Raw genomic sequence first — 17,879 nt, forward strand, 5'->3', positions numbered from 1 at the left:
TATCTGCATATTCCGATTCATCCAGATCACTTTTAGTGTCTGAGATTCTCTTTTTAGACAAGCATTACCAGTTTTGTGGCTCTACCGTTTGGCCTAGCCTCAGTTCCAAGAATTTTTTCAAAGGTTCTCGGTGCCCTTCTTTCTGTAATCAGAGAACAGGGTTTTGGTATTTCCTTATTGGACGATATCTGGGTACTTGCTCAGTCTTCTCATTTTCGAAGAATCTCATACGAATCGACTTGTGTTGTTTCTTCAAGTTCATGGTTGGAGGATCAATTTACCAATCAGTTCATTGATTCCTCAGACAAGGGTAACCTTTTTAGGTTTCTAGATAGATTCAGTGTCTATGACTCTGTCCTTGTCAGACAAGAGAAGTTTAACATTGATATCAGCTTGTCAAAACCTTCAGTCACAATCATTCCCTTTGGTAGCCTTATGCATGGAAATTTTAGGTCTTAGGACTGCCGCATCAGATGCGATCTCCTTTGCTCGTTTTCACATGCGACCTCTTCAGCTCTGTATGCTGAACCAATGGTGCAGGGATTACTCAAAGATATCTCAATTAATATCTTTAAACTGATTATACGACACTCTCTGACATGGTGGACAGATCACCATCGTTTAGTTCAGGGGGCTTCTTTGTTCTTCCGACCTGGACTATAATCTCAACAGATGCAAGTCTTACAGGTTGGGGAGCTGTGTGGGGGTATCTGACGGCACAAGGGGTTTGGGAATCTCAGGAGGTGAGATTTCCGATCAATATTTTGGAACTCCGTGCAATTTTCAGAGCTCTTCAGTCTTGGCCTCTTCTGAAGAGAGAGTTGTTCATTTGTTTTCAGATAGACAATGTCACAACTGTGGCATACATCAATCATCAAGGAGGGACTCTCAGTCCTCTGGCTATGACAGAAGTATCTCGAATTTTGGTTTGGGCGGAATCCATCTCCTGTCTAATCTCTGCGGTTCATATCCCAGGTATGGACAATTGGAAAGCGGATTATCTCAGTCGCCAAACGTTGCACCTGGGCGAATGGTCTTCACCCAGAGGTATTTCCTCAGATTGTTCAAATGTGGGAACTCCCAGAAATAGATCTGATGGTTTCTCATCTAAACAAGAAACTTCCCTGGTATCTGTCCGGATCCCGGGATCCTCGGGCGGAGGCAGTGGATGCATTATCTCTTCCTTACAAGTGTCATCCTGCCTATATCTTTCCGCCTCTAGTTCTTCTTCCAAGGGTATTCTCCAATATTCTAAAGGAATGCTCGTTTGTCCTGCTGGTAGCTCCAGCATGGTCTCACAGGTTTTGGTATGCGGATCTTGTCCGGATGGCCTCTTGCCAGCTGTGGACTCTTCTGTTAAGACCAGTCTTTCTGTCTCAAGGTTCTTTTTTCCATCAGGATCTCAAAACCTTAATTTTAAGGTGTGGAGTTTGAACGCTTGATTCTTGGTCAAAGAGGTTTCTCTGACTCTGTGATTGATACTATGTGACAGGCTCGTAAATCTGTATCTAGAGAGATATATTATAGAGTCTGGAAGACTTATATTTCTTCAGGATGGTTTAGATAAAGGTTTGTCCGCAAGTTTCTTGAAAGACAAATCTCTGCTCTTTCTGTTCTTTTTCACAGAAGGATTGCTAATCTTCCTGATATTCATTGTTTTGTACAACCTTTGGTTCGTATAAAACTTGTCATTAAGTCAATTTCTCCTCCTTGAAGTTTGAATTTGGTTCTGGGGGCTCTTCAAGCTACTCCTTTTGAACCCATGCATTCTTTAGTCGATATATTACTTTCTTGGAAAGTTTTGTTTCTTTTGGCCATCTCTTCTGCCAGAAGAGTCTCTGAATTATCTACTCTTTTTTGTGAGTCTCCTTTTCTGATTTTGCATCAGGATAAGGCGGTGCTGCGAACTTCTTTTGAATTTTTTACCTAAGGTTGTGAATTCTAACAACATTAGTAGAGAAATTGTGGTTCCTTCATTATGTCCTAATCCTATGAATTCTAAGGAGAAATCATTGCATTCTTTGGATGCTGTTAGAGCTTTGTATTATTATGTTGAAGCTACTAAGTCTTTCCGAAAGACTTCTAGTCTATTTGTCATCTTTTCCGGTTCTAGAAAAGACCAGAAAGCTTCTGCCATTTCTTTGGCATCTTGGATGAAATCTTTATTTCATCATGCCTATGTTGAGTCGGGTAACACTCCGCCTCAAAGGATTACAGCTCATTCTACTAGGTCAGTTTCTACTTCCTGGGCGCTTAAGAATGAAGCTTCGGTTGATCAGATTTGCAAAACAGCAACTTGGTCCTCTTTGCATACTTTTACTAAATTCTACCATTTGATGTGTTTTCTTCTTCTGAAGCAGTTTTTGGTAGAAACGTACTTCAGGCAGTGGTTTCAGTTTGAATCTTCTGCTTATGTTTTTTCATTAAAATTTTATTCTGGGTGTGGATTATTTTCAGCAGGAATTGGCTGTCTTTATTTTATCCCTCCCTCTCTAGTGACTCTTGTGTGGAAAGATCCACATCTTGGGTAATCATTATCCCATACGTCACTAGCTCATGGACTCTTGCTAATTACATGAAAGAAAACATAATTTATGTAAGAACTTACCTGATAAATTCATTTCTTTCATATTAGCAAGAGTCCATGAGGCCCGCCCTTTTTTGTGGTGGTTTTGATTTTTTTATATAAAGCACAATTATTCCAATTCCTTATTTTATATGCTTTCGCACTTTTTTCCTTATCACCCCACTTCTTGGCTATTCGTTAAACTGAATTGTGGGTGTGGTGAGGGGTGTATTTATAGGCATTTTAAGGTTTGGGAAACTTTGCCCCTCCTGGTAGGAATGTATATCCCATACGTCACTAGCTCATGGACTCTTGCTAATATGAAAGAAATGAATTTATCAGGTAAGTTCTTACATAAATTATGTTTTTTGAGGACTTTAAGGCTTGTTTAAGGGTTATAAACCCACATGGCTAGTTTAAGAAACACTCTGTGGTGTTTTTTAGGCCCCATAACTTCGAGTGAGGTGGGAGGGGCCTATTTTCAGTTGAACATTTTATTTACCTCAGAAGCATCCAGCTACTTCTCCAGAGATTCCTGCTGTATTTGAGGGCTGTAAAGAGTTTTTTTTCCCCACAAATCGTTCCTAAAGGGCAGGTAGGCGTCACAGCAGAGCTTTGGCAAGGTGCTGAAGGTTATTTTACCGGTGTTTAAGTTTTTTCAATCCGGTTTTTACATTAAGGGGTTAATTGTTTATTTGCATAGTGGTGCAAAGTTACTAAGGCTTTATTATGCTACTGTAAACATTTTGTTGTGTTTACTGCTTTTTTACACTGTTTTGCAGAGTTTGTGCAGCTTTTTTTCTCTTAAAGGCACAGTACCGTTTTTGTTTAAAGTGTTATTTACTTTTATTAAAGTGTTTTCCAAGCTTACTTGTTACATTACTAGCCTGTTTAACATGTCTGACACCAAGGGAAATCCTTGTTCTATGTGTTTAGAAGCCATTGTGGAACCCCCTCTTAGAATGTGTCCCACTTGCACTGATAAGTCTATAAATTATAAAGAGCATATTTTAGCACTTAAAAATATTGCAATAGATGATTCTCAGTTAGAAGGAAATGAGGGTTTAGCATCTAGCTCTCCCCAAGTGTCACAACCAGTAACTTCTGTTAAAATGGACAAAGAGAGGCGCACAAATGTGTGTATCGGTACACACATTTGTGCGCCTCTCTTTGTCCATTTTCACAGAAGTTCTAATTCCCCGCCGGGAACAGTTTGGAGAGTGCAGCCGGATGAGATGGATTTCCTGTGGTGAATTTTTTCCGGGACGCATCAATTGCAAGTTGATATCAGAACTTTGGTCAATGAGACTATTGGACTTTTCACATTGAAGCTGATCACATCATCGAGGTTCCCCTTTCCATTTCATTACAAATTTGTTTTAGACATATGTTTGCTCAATTAGATACATAGTCTAATGTTATGTTTTGAATATAAACATTGTGCATATCTTTATGTATGTATCTAGCGCCCTCTGGTGACCACGGTCATTTTATTTTTCACAACCAGTAACGCCTGCACAAGTGACGCCAAGTACCTCTAGTGTGTCTAATTAATTTACTTTACAAGACATGGCCACAGTTATGAATAAAACCCTCACAGATGTTTTCTCTAAACTGCCTGGTTTACAAGGAAAGCGTGAAAGCTCTGGGTTAAGAACAAATGCTGAGCCGTCTGACGCGTTAGTAGCTGTATCCGATATACCCTCACAATGTTCTGAAGTAGGGGTAAGGGATTTGTTATCTGAGGGAGAGATTTCTGATTCAGGAAAGACGCTCCCTCAGACAGATTCTGATATGACGGCCTTTAAATTTAAGCTTGAACACCGCTTATTGCTCAAGGAGGTATTAGCTACTCTAGACGATTGTGACCCTATAGTGCTCCCAGAGAAATAAAATGGACAGATACTTAGAGGTTCCTGTTTACACTGATGTTTTTCCAGTCCCTAAGAGGATTGTGATTATTGTTACTAAGGAGTGGGATAGACCAGGTATTCCGTTCGCTCCCCCTCCTGTTTTTAAGAAAATGTTTCCCATATCTGACACCATACAGGACTCGTGGCAGACTATTCCTAAGGTGGAGGGAGCTATATCTACTCTTGCTAAGCGTACAACTATACCTATCGAAGACAGTTGTGCTTTCATAGATCCTATGGATAAAAAATTCGAGGGTCTCCTAAAGAAAATATTTGTTCATCAAGGTTTTCTTCTCCAACCTATTGCATGCATTGTTCCTGTAACTACTGCAGCTGCTTTCTGGTTTGAGGCTCTAGAAGAGGCTCTTCAGGTGGAGACTTCATTAGAGGATATTATGGATAGAATTAAGGCCCTTAAGTTGGCTAATTCTTTCATTACAGATGCCGCTTTCCAAATGGCTAAATTAGCGGCAAAGAATTCAGGTTTTAGCACGCAGGGCGTTATGGCTTAAGTCCTGGTCTGCTGATGTGTCATCAAAATCTAAATTGTTGAACATCCCTTTCAAAGGAAAGACCCTATTATTATTATTTCAGATATCACTGGAGGGAAAGGCCATGCCCTCCATCAGGATAAAACAAGATGAGGACCAAACAAAATAATTTTCGTTCCTTTCGGAACTTCAAGGGTGGTCCCGCTTCAGCTTCCCCTGCAGCAAAGCAAGAGGGGAATTCTGTCCAATCCAAATCAGTCTGGAGACCTAACCAGGCTTGGAACAAAGGTAAACAGGCCAAGAAGCCTGCTGCTGCTTCTAAGACAGCATGAAGGGGTAGCCCCCGATCCGGGACCGGATCTAGTAGGGGGCAGACTCTCTCTCTTTGCTCAGGCTTAGAAATTGTGTCCCAAAGATATCTTCTGGACTTCAAAGACTCCCCCCCAAAGGGGAGATTTCACATTTCTCATTTGTCTGCAAACCAGACAAAGAGAGAGGCGTTCTTACGCTGTGTAGAAGACCTACATACCATGGGAGTGATCCGCCCAGTTCCAAGAGCGGAACAAGGGCTAGGTTTTTACTCCAACCTGTTTTGTGGTTCCCAAAAAAGAGGGAACTTTCAGACCAATCTTGGATTTCAAAATTCTAAACAAATTCCTCAGAGTACCATCTTTCAGGATGGAGACTATTCGGACTATTCTTCCTCTGATCCAGGAGGGTCAATATATGACTACCGTGGATTTAAAGGATGTGTATCTAGACATCCCTATTCAGAGATCATCATCAATTCCTTCATGGTAGCGGCAATGGACATAGTTCCCTATGCCCGCCTACACCTCAGACCACTGCAACTATGCATGCTCAAACAGTGGAATGGGGATTATGCAGATGTATCTCCTCAACTGCATCTGGACCAAGAGACCAGAGATTCTTTTCTCTGGTGGTTGTCTCAGGACCACCTGTCTCAGGGAATGTGTTTCCGTAAGCCAGAGTGGCTCAAAGTAACAACAGATGCCAGCCTGCTAGGCTGGGGTGCAGTCTGGAAATCCCTGAATGCACAGGGTTTATGGTCTCGGGAGGAATCTCTCCTCCCGATAAACATTCTAGAACTGAGAGTGATATTCAATGCGCTACAGGCGTGGCCTCAGCTAGCTGCGGCCAAATTCATCAGATTTCAGTCGGACAACATCACGACTGTAGCCTATATCAATCATCAAGGAGGAACACGGAGTTCTCTAGCGATGATGGAGGTAACCAAAATAATCTGATGGGCGGAGGATCACTCTTGCCATCTCTCAGCAATCCATATCCCAAGGGTAGAGAACTGGGAGGCGGATTTCCTAAGTCGTCAAACTTTTCATCCGGGGGAGTGGGAGCTCCATCCGGAGGTATTTGCCCAGCTGACTCAGCTATGGGGCACACCAGAATTGGATCTGATGGCGTCCCGACAGAACGCCAAACTTCCTTGTTACGGGTCCAGGTCCCGGGATCCCCAGGCGGTACTGATACTCGATACATCACAAGAGAGAGAAATTTATCAGGTAAGCATAAATTCTGTTTTGGATCCATTACCTTTGTGTATGTATGTTAATGTTTAGCACATTTATGTTCATTTTGATGCATGCAAAATAACATTGATGTATAAGTGTTGCTTCATAGAAGATAATTGAATACATACATTTATGACATGCAAATTATTTGTGCATGTGAATTTTTCTGCCTTTTGGATAATGAGTTGTTTATGGAGGTACACGAGTTATGCAAGCAAGTACTTAACACTGCTAACATTGGTCATTTACAGAAGCAAGATGTTTTTTTTTGTTTTATTTATTTATTTATTTATTTATTTTGCTTCTTGTCTAAGCTTTCTAGGTGCTTCCAATTCCTGTTACAGTACCTGTCCATGTCATGAAACTTTGATCATTTGGACTGGACTTATTCTAATAGTTTGGGTTTAAGGTTTTTCTGATAGTTCTTTCCATTGGCTGATATTTGCTCCTCAAGGAGAGGTGAAGGTCAAAGTCTGTTCTAATACACATGAAAATTGAGCTGAGCTCAGATCCAACTGACAAGCATTCTTTCAACATCACTTCATCAGCACTCCAAGCATATGCAAATATTGGATGCACACACACCCTACTCACATATTCTAGGGGAGTAAACACAATGTGTGATAATGTCTCAGAAGTGTTTTTCCAAATTAATGCTTCCTTTATGGAATGCAGCAAAGTAAACTGACCTCTTAGGGCTAGGAGCTAATTCCATGAAGAATCACTAAAGTTTTATATTATCATCCAGCAAGAATCACATCTCAACGGTTGTTTCAACATTTGCTATAGATGCAGTGGTGAACTCGTGTTGATCAGTCTTCCAATTTTCATGAAATCTCCATTTCTACCAAAGGTTGTTGATTTTTTTTTTATATTAATTATAAGATGATTATTCTATCATTATGTCAGAATACTATATAATTTGAGGGAATAGGGAGCCAATATAATACTATTTTGAGGGAGCTATGGATGTTACCTATTTGTCCTCCATATTGGATCCAGAAAGGAACAAAGGGGTTATAAGGCTTTTCTTCTGTAAGATACGACGAGTCCACAGATTCATCCTTTACTTGTGGGATATTATCCTCCTGCTAACAGGAAGTGGCAAAGAGCACCACAGCAGAGCTGTCTATATAGATCCTCCCTTGATTCCACCCCCCAGTCATTCTCTTTGCCTACTGTAAGTAATAGGAAGGGTAAAGTGAAAGAGGTGATAAAATGTTAGTTTTTATTTTCTTCAAGCAAGAGTTTTTTTATTTTAAATTGTACCGGTGTGTACTATTTTCATGGATGAAGACTTCTGCCTGGAGGCTGATGATCTTAGCAGTTGTTACTAAGATCCAGAGCAGTTCCCACAGAATGGCTGAGGAGTACTTAAGAAACTTCCGTGTGAGCAACGTTTTTCATGCTATAAGCAGTGAGGTATGTTCAGTCATTTTTTTCTGGAGAGACTGTGTTATTTCAGAATTGGCTGACAGTATCCCCAGGAGGGAGAGGGTAAGCAGTAATCCTAAAGTATATAAGAGGGGTATTACTGAGCTTGCATATATGGGCTATACAAAGAATGGTTGACACTGAGGTTTGAATGTTTGTGGGCAAACGTTTACATGACTGGGAGTGCAAATAACGTTTTTTATGAGACGTTTTACATGATGGAGAGGGTACACATGGCTTCATTTTTGGGGTATATGAACCCAACTGGCTAGTTTTTAGACCGCTCTGGTGCGGTTAATTTGGGCTGTAGACATCAAGTGACATGGGCGGGGCTTATTTTTGCACCGCAGTTGTTTTTCTCAGGCAAGCAGCAAGCTCCAACTCCGGTGGGCCTTTGTGAGCTGTATTGGGCCAAATCGAAAGTTTGACCCGGGTTTACAGACCCCTGAGGGCAGGTAGGTGCAGGGGTATGGTTTTTATTGAAATAAACGTTTTATAATTTTCCGTTTTTTTCTGGTAAGGGTTAAGTGTTCCTTTCCTTGTGGGCAAACTTAGCTGCAGAGTTAGGATGCTTCTATCATAAAATTTGATTCATTTTATTGTTTTAAAGCAGTTTTGGAAAAATTGTATGCTTTTTTTCTCTTAAAGGCGCAGTACCGTTTTTTTTTTCAGCTTGTTATTTTTTCACTAAATAAAGTGTTTTCAAGCCTGTTTGTGGTCATTACTAGCCTGTTTAACATGTCTGACATTGAGGAAAGCCAATGTTCCATGTGTTTAGAAGCCATTGTGGAACCCCCACTTAAAATGTGTCCCTCATGCACTGAAAGGGCCTTAAATTGCAAAGAACATATTTTAGCTGATAAAAGTATGTCGCAGAATGATTCTCAGTCAGAAGAGAATCAGGTTATACCCTCTAATACTACCCAAGTGTCACAACCTTTAACGCCCGCACAAGCGACCCCAAGTACTTCTAGTGTGTCTAATTCTTTCACCCTGCAAGATATGGCCGCAGTTATGTCTCCTACCCTCACATAGGTATTATCTAAACTGCCTGAGTTGCAGGGGAAGCGCAGTAGGTCCGGTATGAGAGTAAATGCTGAGCCCTCTGACGCTTTATTAGCCATCTCCGATGTACCCTCACAATGTTCTGATTTGGGGGTGAGGGAATTGCTGTCTGAGGTAGAGCTTTCTGATTCAGGAAAGATGTTCCCTTAAACAGACTCAGATATGACAGCTTTTAAGTTTAAGCTAGAACACCTCCGCTTGTTGCTCAGGGAGGTTTTAGCGACTCTGGATGATTGTGACCCTATTGTAATTCCACCAGAGAAATTGTGTAAAATGGATAAATATCTAGAGGTTCCTGCTTACACTAATGTTTTTCTGGTCCCTAAGAGGATTTCGGACATTGTTACTAAGGAGTGGGATAGACCAGCCATTCCGTTCTCTCCCCCTCCCATTCGGGATTCGTGGCAGACGGTCCCTAAGGTGGAGGGAGCTATTTCTACTCTGGCTAAGCGTACAACTATACCTATTGAGGAAAGTTGTGCTTTCAAAGATCCTATGGATAAAAAATTATAGGGTCTTCTAAAGAAAATATTTATTCATCAGGGTTTTCTTCTGCAACCTATAGCGTGCATTGTTCCTGTAACTACTGCAGCTGCTTTTTGGTTCAAGGCTCTAGAGGAGGCTCTTAAGGTTGAGACCCCATTAGATGATATTCTGGATAGAATTAGGGCTCTCAAGCTAGCTAATTCTTTTATTACAGATCCCGCTTTTCAACTGGCTAAATTAGCGGCAAAGAATTCAGGTTTTGTCATTCTGGCGCGTAGAGCGTTATGGCTTAAAGGGACATAATACTCATATGCTAAATCACTTGAAACTGATGCAGTATAACTGTAAAAAGCTGACAGGAAAATATCACCTGAGCATCTCTATGTAAAAAAGGAAGATATTTTACCTCACAATCTCCTCAGCTCAGCAGAGTAAGTTCTGTGTAAAAAGTTATACTTCACCTGCTCCCAGCTGCAGGTAAAAAAAAATTAAAAAATGAAGAAATGAACTGAAGCCAATCAGCATCAGCAGTGCTGAGGTCATGAACTCTTTTACTGTGATCTCATGAGATTTGACTTAACTCTCATGAGATTTCATAGTAAGCTTCCTTTACCTGATTGGTGAAATAATATGAGTGTTCACGAGGCTCATCCCCTAAGCTGTCCTAGGACAGACACACTAAAATGCTGCTTAGAAATCCTTTACAATGGGAGGTGGCTACTGAGGAACTTTTGAGGTAAAATATCTTTCTTTTTTACATAGAGATGTTCAGGTGATATTTTCTAGTCAGCTTTTTACAGCTATACTGCATCACTTTCAAGTGTTTAAACATTTGGGTATTATGGCCCTTTAAGTCCTGGTCTGCTGATGTGTCATCAAAATCTAAGCTTTTAGCTATTCCTTTCAAGGGTAAGACCCTATTTGGGCCTGAACTAAAGGAGATCATTTCCGACATCACTGGAGGAAAAGGCCATGCTCTTCCTCAGGATAAGACAAATAACATGAGGACCAAACAAAATAATTTTCGTTCCTTTCGAAACTTCAAAGGTGGTCCCTCTACCTCCTCCCCTGCCACAAAGCAGATGGGGAATTTTGCTCAATCCAAGTCAGTCTGGAGACCTAACCAGACCTGGAATAAAGGTAAACATGCCAAGAAGCCAGCTGCTGCTACCAAGACAGCATGAAGGGGCAGCCCCCGATCCGGGACCGGATTTGGTAGGGGGCAGACTCTCTCTCTTTGCTCAGGCTTGGGCAAGAGACGTTCAGGATTCCTGGGCTTTAGAAATCGTGACCCAGGGGTATCTTCTAGACTTCAAAGATTCTCCTCCAAGGGGGAGATTTCATCTTTCAATGTCCCATCCTTCAAGATGGAGACTATTCTACTATTTTACCAATGATCCAGGAGGGTCAATATATGACCACCGTGGATTTGAAGGATGTGTATCTTCACATTCCTATCCACAAAGATCATCACCAGTTCCTCAGGTTTGCCTTCCTGGACAAGCATTACAAGTTTGTGGCTCTTCCTTTCGGGTTGGCCACAGCTCCCAGAATTTTCACAAAAGTGCTAGGGTCCCTTTTGGCGGTTCTAAGGCCATGGGGCATAGCAGTGGCACCTTATCTGGACGATATCTTAATTCAGGCGTCAACTTACCAACTAGCCAAATCTCACATGGACATCGTGTTGGCTTTTCTAAGATCTCACGGATGGAAGGTGAACATAAAGAAGAGTTCACTTATCCCTCTCACAAGAGTTCCGTTCCTGCGTACTCTGATAGACTCGGTAGACATGAAAAATTTTCTGACGGAGGTCAGAAAATCAAAGATCTTAACCACCTGCCGAGCACTTCATTCCATTCTTTGGCCGTCAGTGGCTCAGTGTATGGAGGTAATTGGACTAATGGTAGCGGCAGGGTGTGTGGACTCAGGAGGAGGCTCTCCTTCTTCCAATAAATATTCTAGAACTGAGAGCGATATTCAACGCGCTTCAGGCGTGGCCTCAGCTGGCTTCGGCCAAATTCATAAGATTCCAGTCGGACAATGGTCAGAAAATCAAAGATCTTAACCACCTGCCGAGCACTTCATTCCATTCTTTGGCCGTCAGTGGCTCAGTGTATGGAGGTAATTGGACTAATGGTAGCGGCAATGGACATAGTTCCGTTTGCTCGCTTGCATCTCAGACCACTGCAGCTATGCATGCTCAGACAGTGGAATGGGGACTATGCAAATTTATCTCCTCAGATAAATCTGGATCAAGAGACCAGAGACTCTCTTCTTTGGTGGTTGTCACAGGGTCATCTGTCCCAGGGAATGTGTTTCCGCAGGCCAGCATGGGTCATAGTGACGACGGACACCAGCCTATTGGGCTGGGGTGCAGTCTGGAATTCCCTGAAGGCACAGGGTGTGTGGACTCAGGAGGAGGCTCTCCTCCTTCCAATAAATATTCTAGAACTGAGAGCGATATTCAACGCGCTTCAGGCGTGGCCTCAGCTGGCTTCGGCCAAATTCATAAGATTCCAGTCGGACAATATCACGACTGAAGCATATATCAATCATCAAGGGGGAACAAAGAGTTCTCTAGTAATGATAGAGGTTTCCAAAATAATTCAATGGGCAGAGACTCACTCTTGCCATCTATCAGCAATCTATATCCCAGGAGTGGAGAACTGGGAAGCGGGTTTTCTAAGTCGTCAGATTTTCATCCGGGGGAGTGGGAGCTCCATCCGGAGGTGTTCGCACAATTGATTCATCAAAGGGGCACACCAGAATTGGATCTGATGGCATCTCGTCAGAATGCCAAACTTCTTTGTTATGGGTCCAGATCAAGGGATCCCCAAGCAGTACTGATAGATGCTCTAGCAGTACCTTGGTCGTTCAACCTGGCTTATGTGTTTCCACCATTTCCTCTCCTTCCTCGTCTGATCAGATTTGATTCTGCCAGAATCAAACAGGAGAGGGCTTCGGTGATTTTGATAGCACCTGCATGGCCACGCAGGATTTGGTATGCAGACCTGGTGCAAATGCCGACACTGCCACTAAGACAGGACCTTCTCATTCAAGGTCCGTTCCAGCATCCAAATCTAGTTTCTCTGCGGCTGACTGCCTGGAGATTGAACGCTTGATTTTATCTAAGCGGGGATTCTCTGAGTCGGTCATAGATACCTTGATTCAGGCTCGAAAGCCTGTCACTAGGAAAATTTACCATAAGATATGGCGTAAATATCTTTACAGGGAGTGCAGAATTATTAGGCAAGTTGTATTTTTGAGGATTAATTTTATTATTGAACAACAACCATGTTCTCAATGAACCCAAAAAACTCATTAATATCAAAGCTGAATATTTTTGGAAGTAGTTTTTAGTTTGTTTTTAGTTTTAGCTATTTTAGGGGGATATCTGTGTGTGCAGGTGACTATTACTGTGCATAATTATTAGGCAACTTAACAAAAAACAAATATATACCCATTTCAATTATTTATTTTTACCAGTGAAACCAATATAACATCTCAACATTCACAAATATACATTTCTGACATTCAAAAACAAAACAAAAACAAATCAGTGACCAATATAGCCACCTTTCTTTGCAAGGACACTCAAAAGCCTGCCATCCATGGATTCTGTCAGTGTTTTGATCTGTTCACCATCAACATTGCGTGCAGCAGCAACCACAGCCTCCCAGACACTGTTCAGAGAGGTGTACTGTTTTCCCTCCTTGTAAATCTCACATTTGATGATGGACCACAGGTTCTCAATGGGGTTCAGATCAGGTGAACAAGGAGGCCATGTCATTAGATTTTCTTCTTTTATACCCTTTCTTGCCAGCCACGCTGTGGAGTACTTGGACGCGTGTGATGGAGCATTGTCCTGCATGAAAATAATGTTTTTCTTGAAGGATGCAGACTTCTTCCTGTACCACTGCTTGAAGAAGGTGTCTTCCAGAAACTGGCAGTAGGACTGGGAGTTGAGCTTGACTCCATCCTCAACCCGAAAAGGCCCCACAAGCTCATCTTTGATGATACCAGCCCAAACCAGTACTCCACCTCCACCTTGCTGGCGTCTGAGTCGGACTGGAGCTCTCTGCCCTTTACCAATCCAGCCACAGGCCCATCCATCTGGCCCATCAAGACTCACTCTCATTTCATCAGTCCATAAAACCTTAGAAAAATCAGTCTTGAGATATTTCTTGGCCCAGTCTTGACGTTTCAGCTTGTGTGTCTTGTTCAGTGGTGGTCGTCTTTCAGCCTTTCTTACCTTGGCCATGTCTCTGAGTATTGCACACCTTGTGCTTTTGGGCACTCCAGTGATGTTGCAGCTCTGAAATATGGCCAAACTGGTGGCAAGTGGCATCTTGGCAGCTGCACGCTTGACTTTTCTCAGTTCATGGGCAGTTATTTTGCGCCTTGGTTTTTCCACATGCTTCTTGCGACCCTGTTGACTATTTTGAATGAAACGCTTGATTGTTCGATGATCACGCTTCAGAAGCTTTGCAATTTTAAGAGTGCTGCATCCCTCTGCAAGATATCTCACTATTTTTGACTTTTCTGAGCCTGTCAAGTCCTTCTTTTGACCCATTTTGCCAAAGGAAAGGAAGTTGCCTAATAATTATGCACACCTGATATAGGGTGTTGATGTCATTAGACCACACCCCTTCTCATTACAGAGATGCACATCACCTAATATGCTTAATTGGTAGTAGGCTTTCGAGCCTATACAGCTTGGAGTAAGACAACATGCATAAAGAGGATGATGTGGTCAAAATACTCATTTGCCTAATAATTCTGCACTCCCTGTATTAGTGCAAATCCAAAGGCTACTCATGGAGTAAGATCAGGATTCCTAGGATTTTATCCTTTCTCCAAGAAGGATTGGAGAAGGGGTTATCAGCTAGTTCCTTAAAGGGACAGATATCTGCTTTGTCAATTTTACTGCACAAACGTCTGGCAGATGTTCCAGACGTTCAGTCGTTTTGTCAGGCTTTGGTTAGAATTAAGCCTGTGTTTAAACCTGTTGCTCCGCCATGGAGTTTGAATTTAGTTCTTCAAGGGGTTCCTTTTGAACCTATGCATTCCATAGATATTAAGCTTCTATCTTGGAAAGTTCTGTTTTTAGTTGCTATCTCTTCAGCTCGAAGAGTTTCTGAACTATCTGCATTGCAATGCGACTCACCTTATCTTGTTTTCCATTCTGATAAGGTGGTTTTGCGTACCAAACCTGGATTCCTTCCTAAGGTTGTTACTAATAAGAATATTAATCAGGAAATTGTGGTTCCTTCTCTGTGTCCTAATCCTTCTTCTAAGAAGGAGCGTCTGTTACACAACTTGGACGTGGTTCGTGCTTTGAAGTTTTACTTGCAAGCGACCAAAGATTTCCGTCAAACATCTTCTCTGTTTGTTGTCTATTCTGGAAAACGTAGAGGTCAGAAAGCTACGGCTGCCTCTCTTTCCTTTTGGCTAAAAAGCATCATCCGTTTGGCATACGAGACTGCTGGACAGCAGCCTCCTGAAAGGATTACAGCTCACTCTACTAGAGCAGTGGCTTCCACATGGGCTTTTAAAAATTATGCTTCTGTTGAACAGATTTGTAAGGCTGCGACTTGGTCTTCCCTTCATACCTTTTCCAAATTTTACAAATTTGATACTTTTGCTTCTTCGGAGGCTATTTTTGGGAGAAAAGTTCTTCAAGCAGTGGTGCCTACTGTTTAGGCATCTGTCTTGTCCGTCCCGTTCATCCGTGTCCTGTAGCTTTGGTATTGTATCCCACAAGTAAAGGATGAATCCGTTAACTTGTCATATCTTATAGAAGAAAAGTAAATTTATGCTTACCTGATAAATTGATTTCTTCTATGATACGACGAGTCCACGGCCCGCCCAGTCAATTTAAGACAGATTATATATTTTTTGATTTAAAACTTCAGTCACCTCTGCACCTTTTAGTTTCTCCTTTTTCTTCCTATACCTTCGGTCGAATGACTGGGGGGTGGAGTCAAAAGAGGAGCTATATAGACAGCTCTGCTGTGGTGCTCTTTGCCACTTCCTGTTAATATCCCACAAGTAAAGGATGAATCGGTGGACTCGTCATAGACTGCAATCATTGTACTTAGGTTTGTGGTTTCATCATCTGTAGAATAACTGTTCTAAGTTTTCCCTGCATGTAGCCCACTAAGTGTTATAAAGTCAGTGTGCTTTAGAACCAGAGGGGGGGCATTTAGGAAGACGGTCTTACAGATAATTAACCCTCCATAGATTTCTTTTTTTCTACCATGCTTCTTGTATAGCCTTGGTAAACATATATCATAAGTATGAGAGAAAACATTATCTACACTTGACTTAAAGGGACATTAAACATTTTAAGATGGTAATATAAAATAATAAACTGTATATATATATTTTTTTTTTTTAAAACTATACAATATACTTTATTTTATTTTTGTCCTTTTTTTCTGTAATTCCATTCTGAAATTGTGAGCTTTCAGTTCCTTTTAAAAATGGATGTGCATAAGTGTTATATTCCACACAGCCATTGGCTGCACACTCTAATGGCCTATTTATAACTGTCAATAATTGGCAGCTCCTCCTGTTTTATACACACTTAGGGCTAGATTTGTTAAAGCCCTACGGCTGCAAGTTCTCACAAGAACTTGCTCGCCGTAATTTATTAAGCAGCGGTCACCAGTCCGCCGCTTCCCTAACCTCTTCGCCACCTCTAAGGTGGCGAAATTCAATCTCCTCGGTCTAGTCAGACTGAGGAGATTGACAGCTCCTACCCGCGCTTGATTGGCTGTGCACGGCCAGGGGGCGGGATTGCACGCGAGCTCAAAATTGCGCTTGTGTGCAATGTCGAATTTCGCCCCGCCACAGGCGAGCTGAGGTGTACAGAGGCGCGTATACGCGCCCCTGTCCGCCTCAGCTTTAATAAATCTAGCCCTTAAAATTAACACTTATTTTGTCAACATTTAAACAGCTAATGAAACTTTAAAAAAATATATTTACATGCTATTCTCAGACTAATCTTTTCTTTGACTGTATCAATCTATCTAGCATTTGTTTAGTGTTTAATGTCCTTTTTTAAATTTAGTTTTTCATTCTCAAAGTTCTATAGTGTGAAGGTCCAACCAAAAATGACTTTGTATATACCGCTGATTTATAAGATGTGAAAAGTAATGCATATTGTTAGTAAACTCTACATGCTAAGAACTTGTCAAGTTCTAGTCTTATCTGATATCACTTGTTACATTTGTCTATGCTGTTTCTAGTAACTCTTTGAATTGCTGCATAAAACTGTTTGTTTCTTTCTGCAGGCCGGGGCACCCTCGGGACAATATCCGTCTGGAAATTCATCGACGAACCCTTTCTTATAGCCTTAGCCTAACACAGGAGCTCACTGGGTGTCACCTTACATGTACTGCCTCTTGCACTGTTTGTCTTGTTTAACCAGCGTAAGCTTTAAACACAGGGAGTTCTTTTGGAGCCTGCAATTATATATATATTTTTTGTATTTATACAAAAAAGGCAGAGAAACAAGGAAATGTGTGCAATTGGAAAGACATTTTCCATTTAATCGTTTCAATGCTTCAAGAGTTTGGGACCTATTGCAGAGCAATGTTTTACAAACTATTCAAGCAGTTGAAGGGGTTTGCCAGAGGCATATCATGTTATTGCAGATTCCATATTCATTAAGCTGCAGTACTGTATATATATTTTTTTTCTTAGGGACTAGGTAATTATTCATATCAGTATTTCTAACTCTTAATGCCACATGCTGTTTGGGAGAACAGGAATAATGTTGGTTGAAGTCATCCACCGTGTAAATTAAACAAAAATTGTTTTAATGATCTGGCTTTGAGTGGGATTCCAAAAGCAAATGTAATTTGGCAGGTTTTATTCAATGAAGATACATTTTTATTTTGCCCAATAAAGCTATCCCCACTTCTGTTTGCCTAAATTCTCCACACTGAAGAGACTCATGTCTGCATAATAAAGCTAATACTGTTTTGCTAAGTTTGCAGGTGAAAATAAATATTAAAATATTAGAAAACTTGCTGTTTCTGTTGTATTTATCCTTGTTAAAAGTTGTTAATCCTTGAAAATGTGTGTATTGATTATAACCAGTATTGGGAAATTATTTTAAAGGGACCCTAAAGTTTAAATTAAACTTTCATGATTCAGGCGTAGGGGCCGATGTATCATCAATCTGTCCGACATGATCCGCTCAGCGGATCATATCCAATAGATATTGATTAATGCCGACAGCATACGCTGTCTACATTTATCATTGCACAAACAGTTCTTGTGAACTGCTTGTGCAATGCCGCCCCCTGCAGATTTGCGGCCGCTAGCAAGGGGTGTCAATCAGCCCAATCGGCTGGATTGATGT

The 17,879-nt window shown here is 41.4% G+C and overlaps 1 protein-coding gene across 6 annotated transcripts in view; it reads left to right on the forward strand.

The window, feature by feature from the left end:
- AGFG1 (ArfGAP with FG repeats 1) overlaps positions 1-17,540 on the forward strand; it is a gene marked incomplete in the record, with an annotated part of 358,154 nt that extends 340,614 nt beyond the window's left edge. For all 6 annotated transcript variants that reach the window (XM_053709845.1, XM_053709849.1, XM_053709844.1 and 3 more), the window contains 1 exon segment: positions 16,804-17,540. In XM_053709845.1, the coding sequence (XP_053565820.1) occupies positions 16,804-16,863 (60 nt within the window).
- Between the last annotated feature and the right edge of the window lie 339 nt (positions 17,541-17,879).

This window comes from Bombina bombina, chromosome 4 (assembly GCF_027579735.1).
Source record: "Bombina bombina isolate aBomBom1 chromosome 4, aBomBom1.pri, whole genome shotgun sequence".
NCBI classification, from domain to species: Eukaryota; Metazoa; Chordata; class Amphibia; order Anura; family Bombinatoridae; genus Bombina; species Bombina bombina.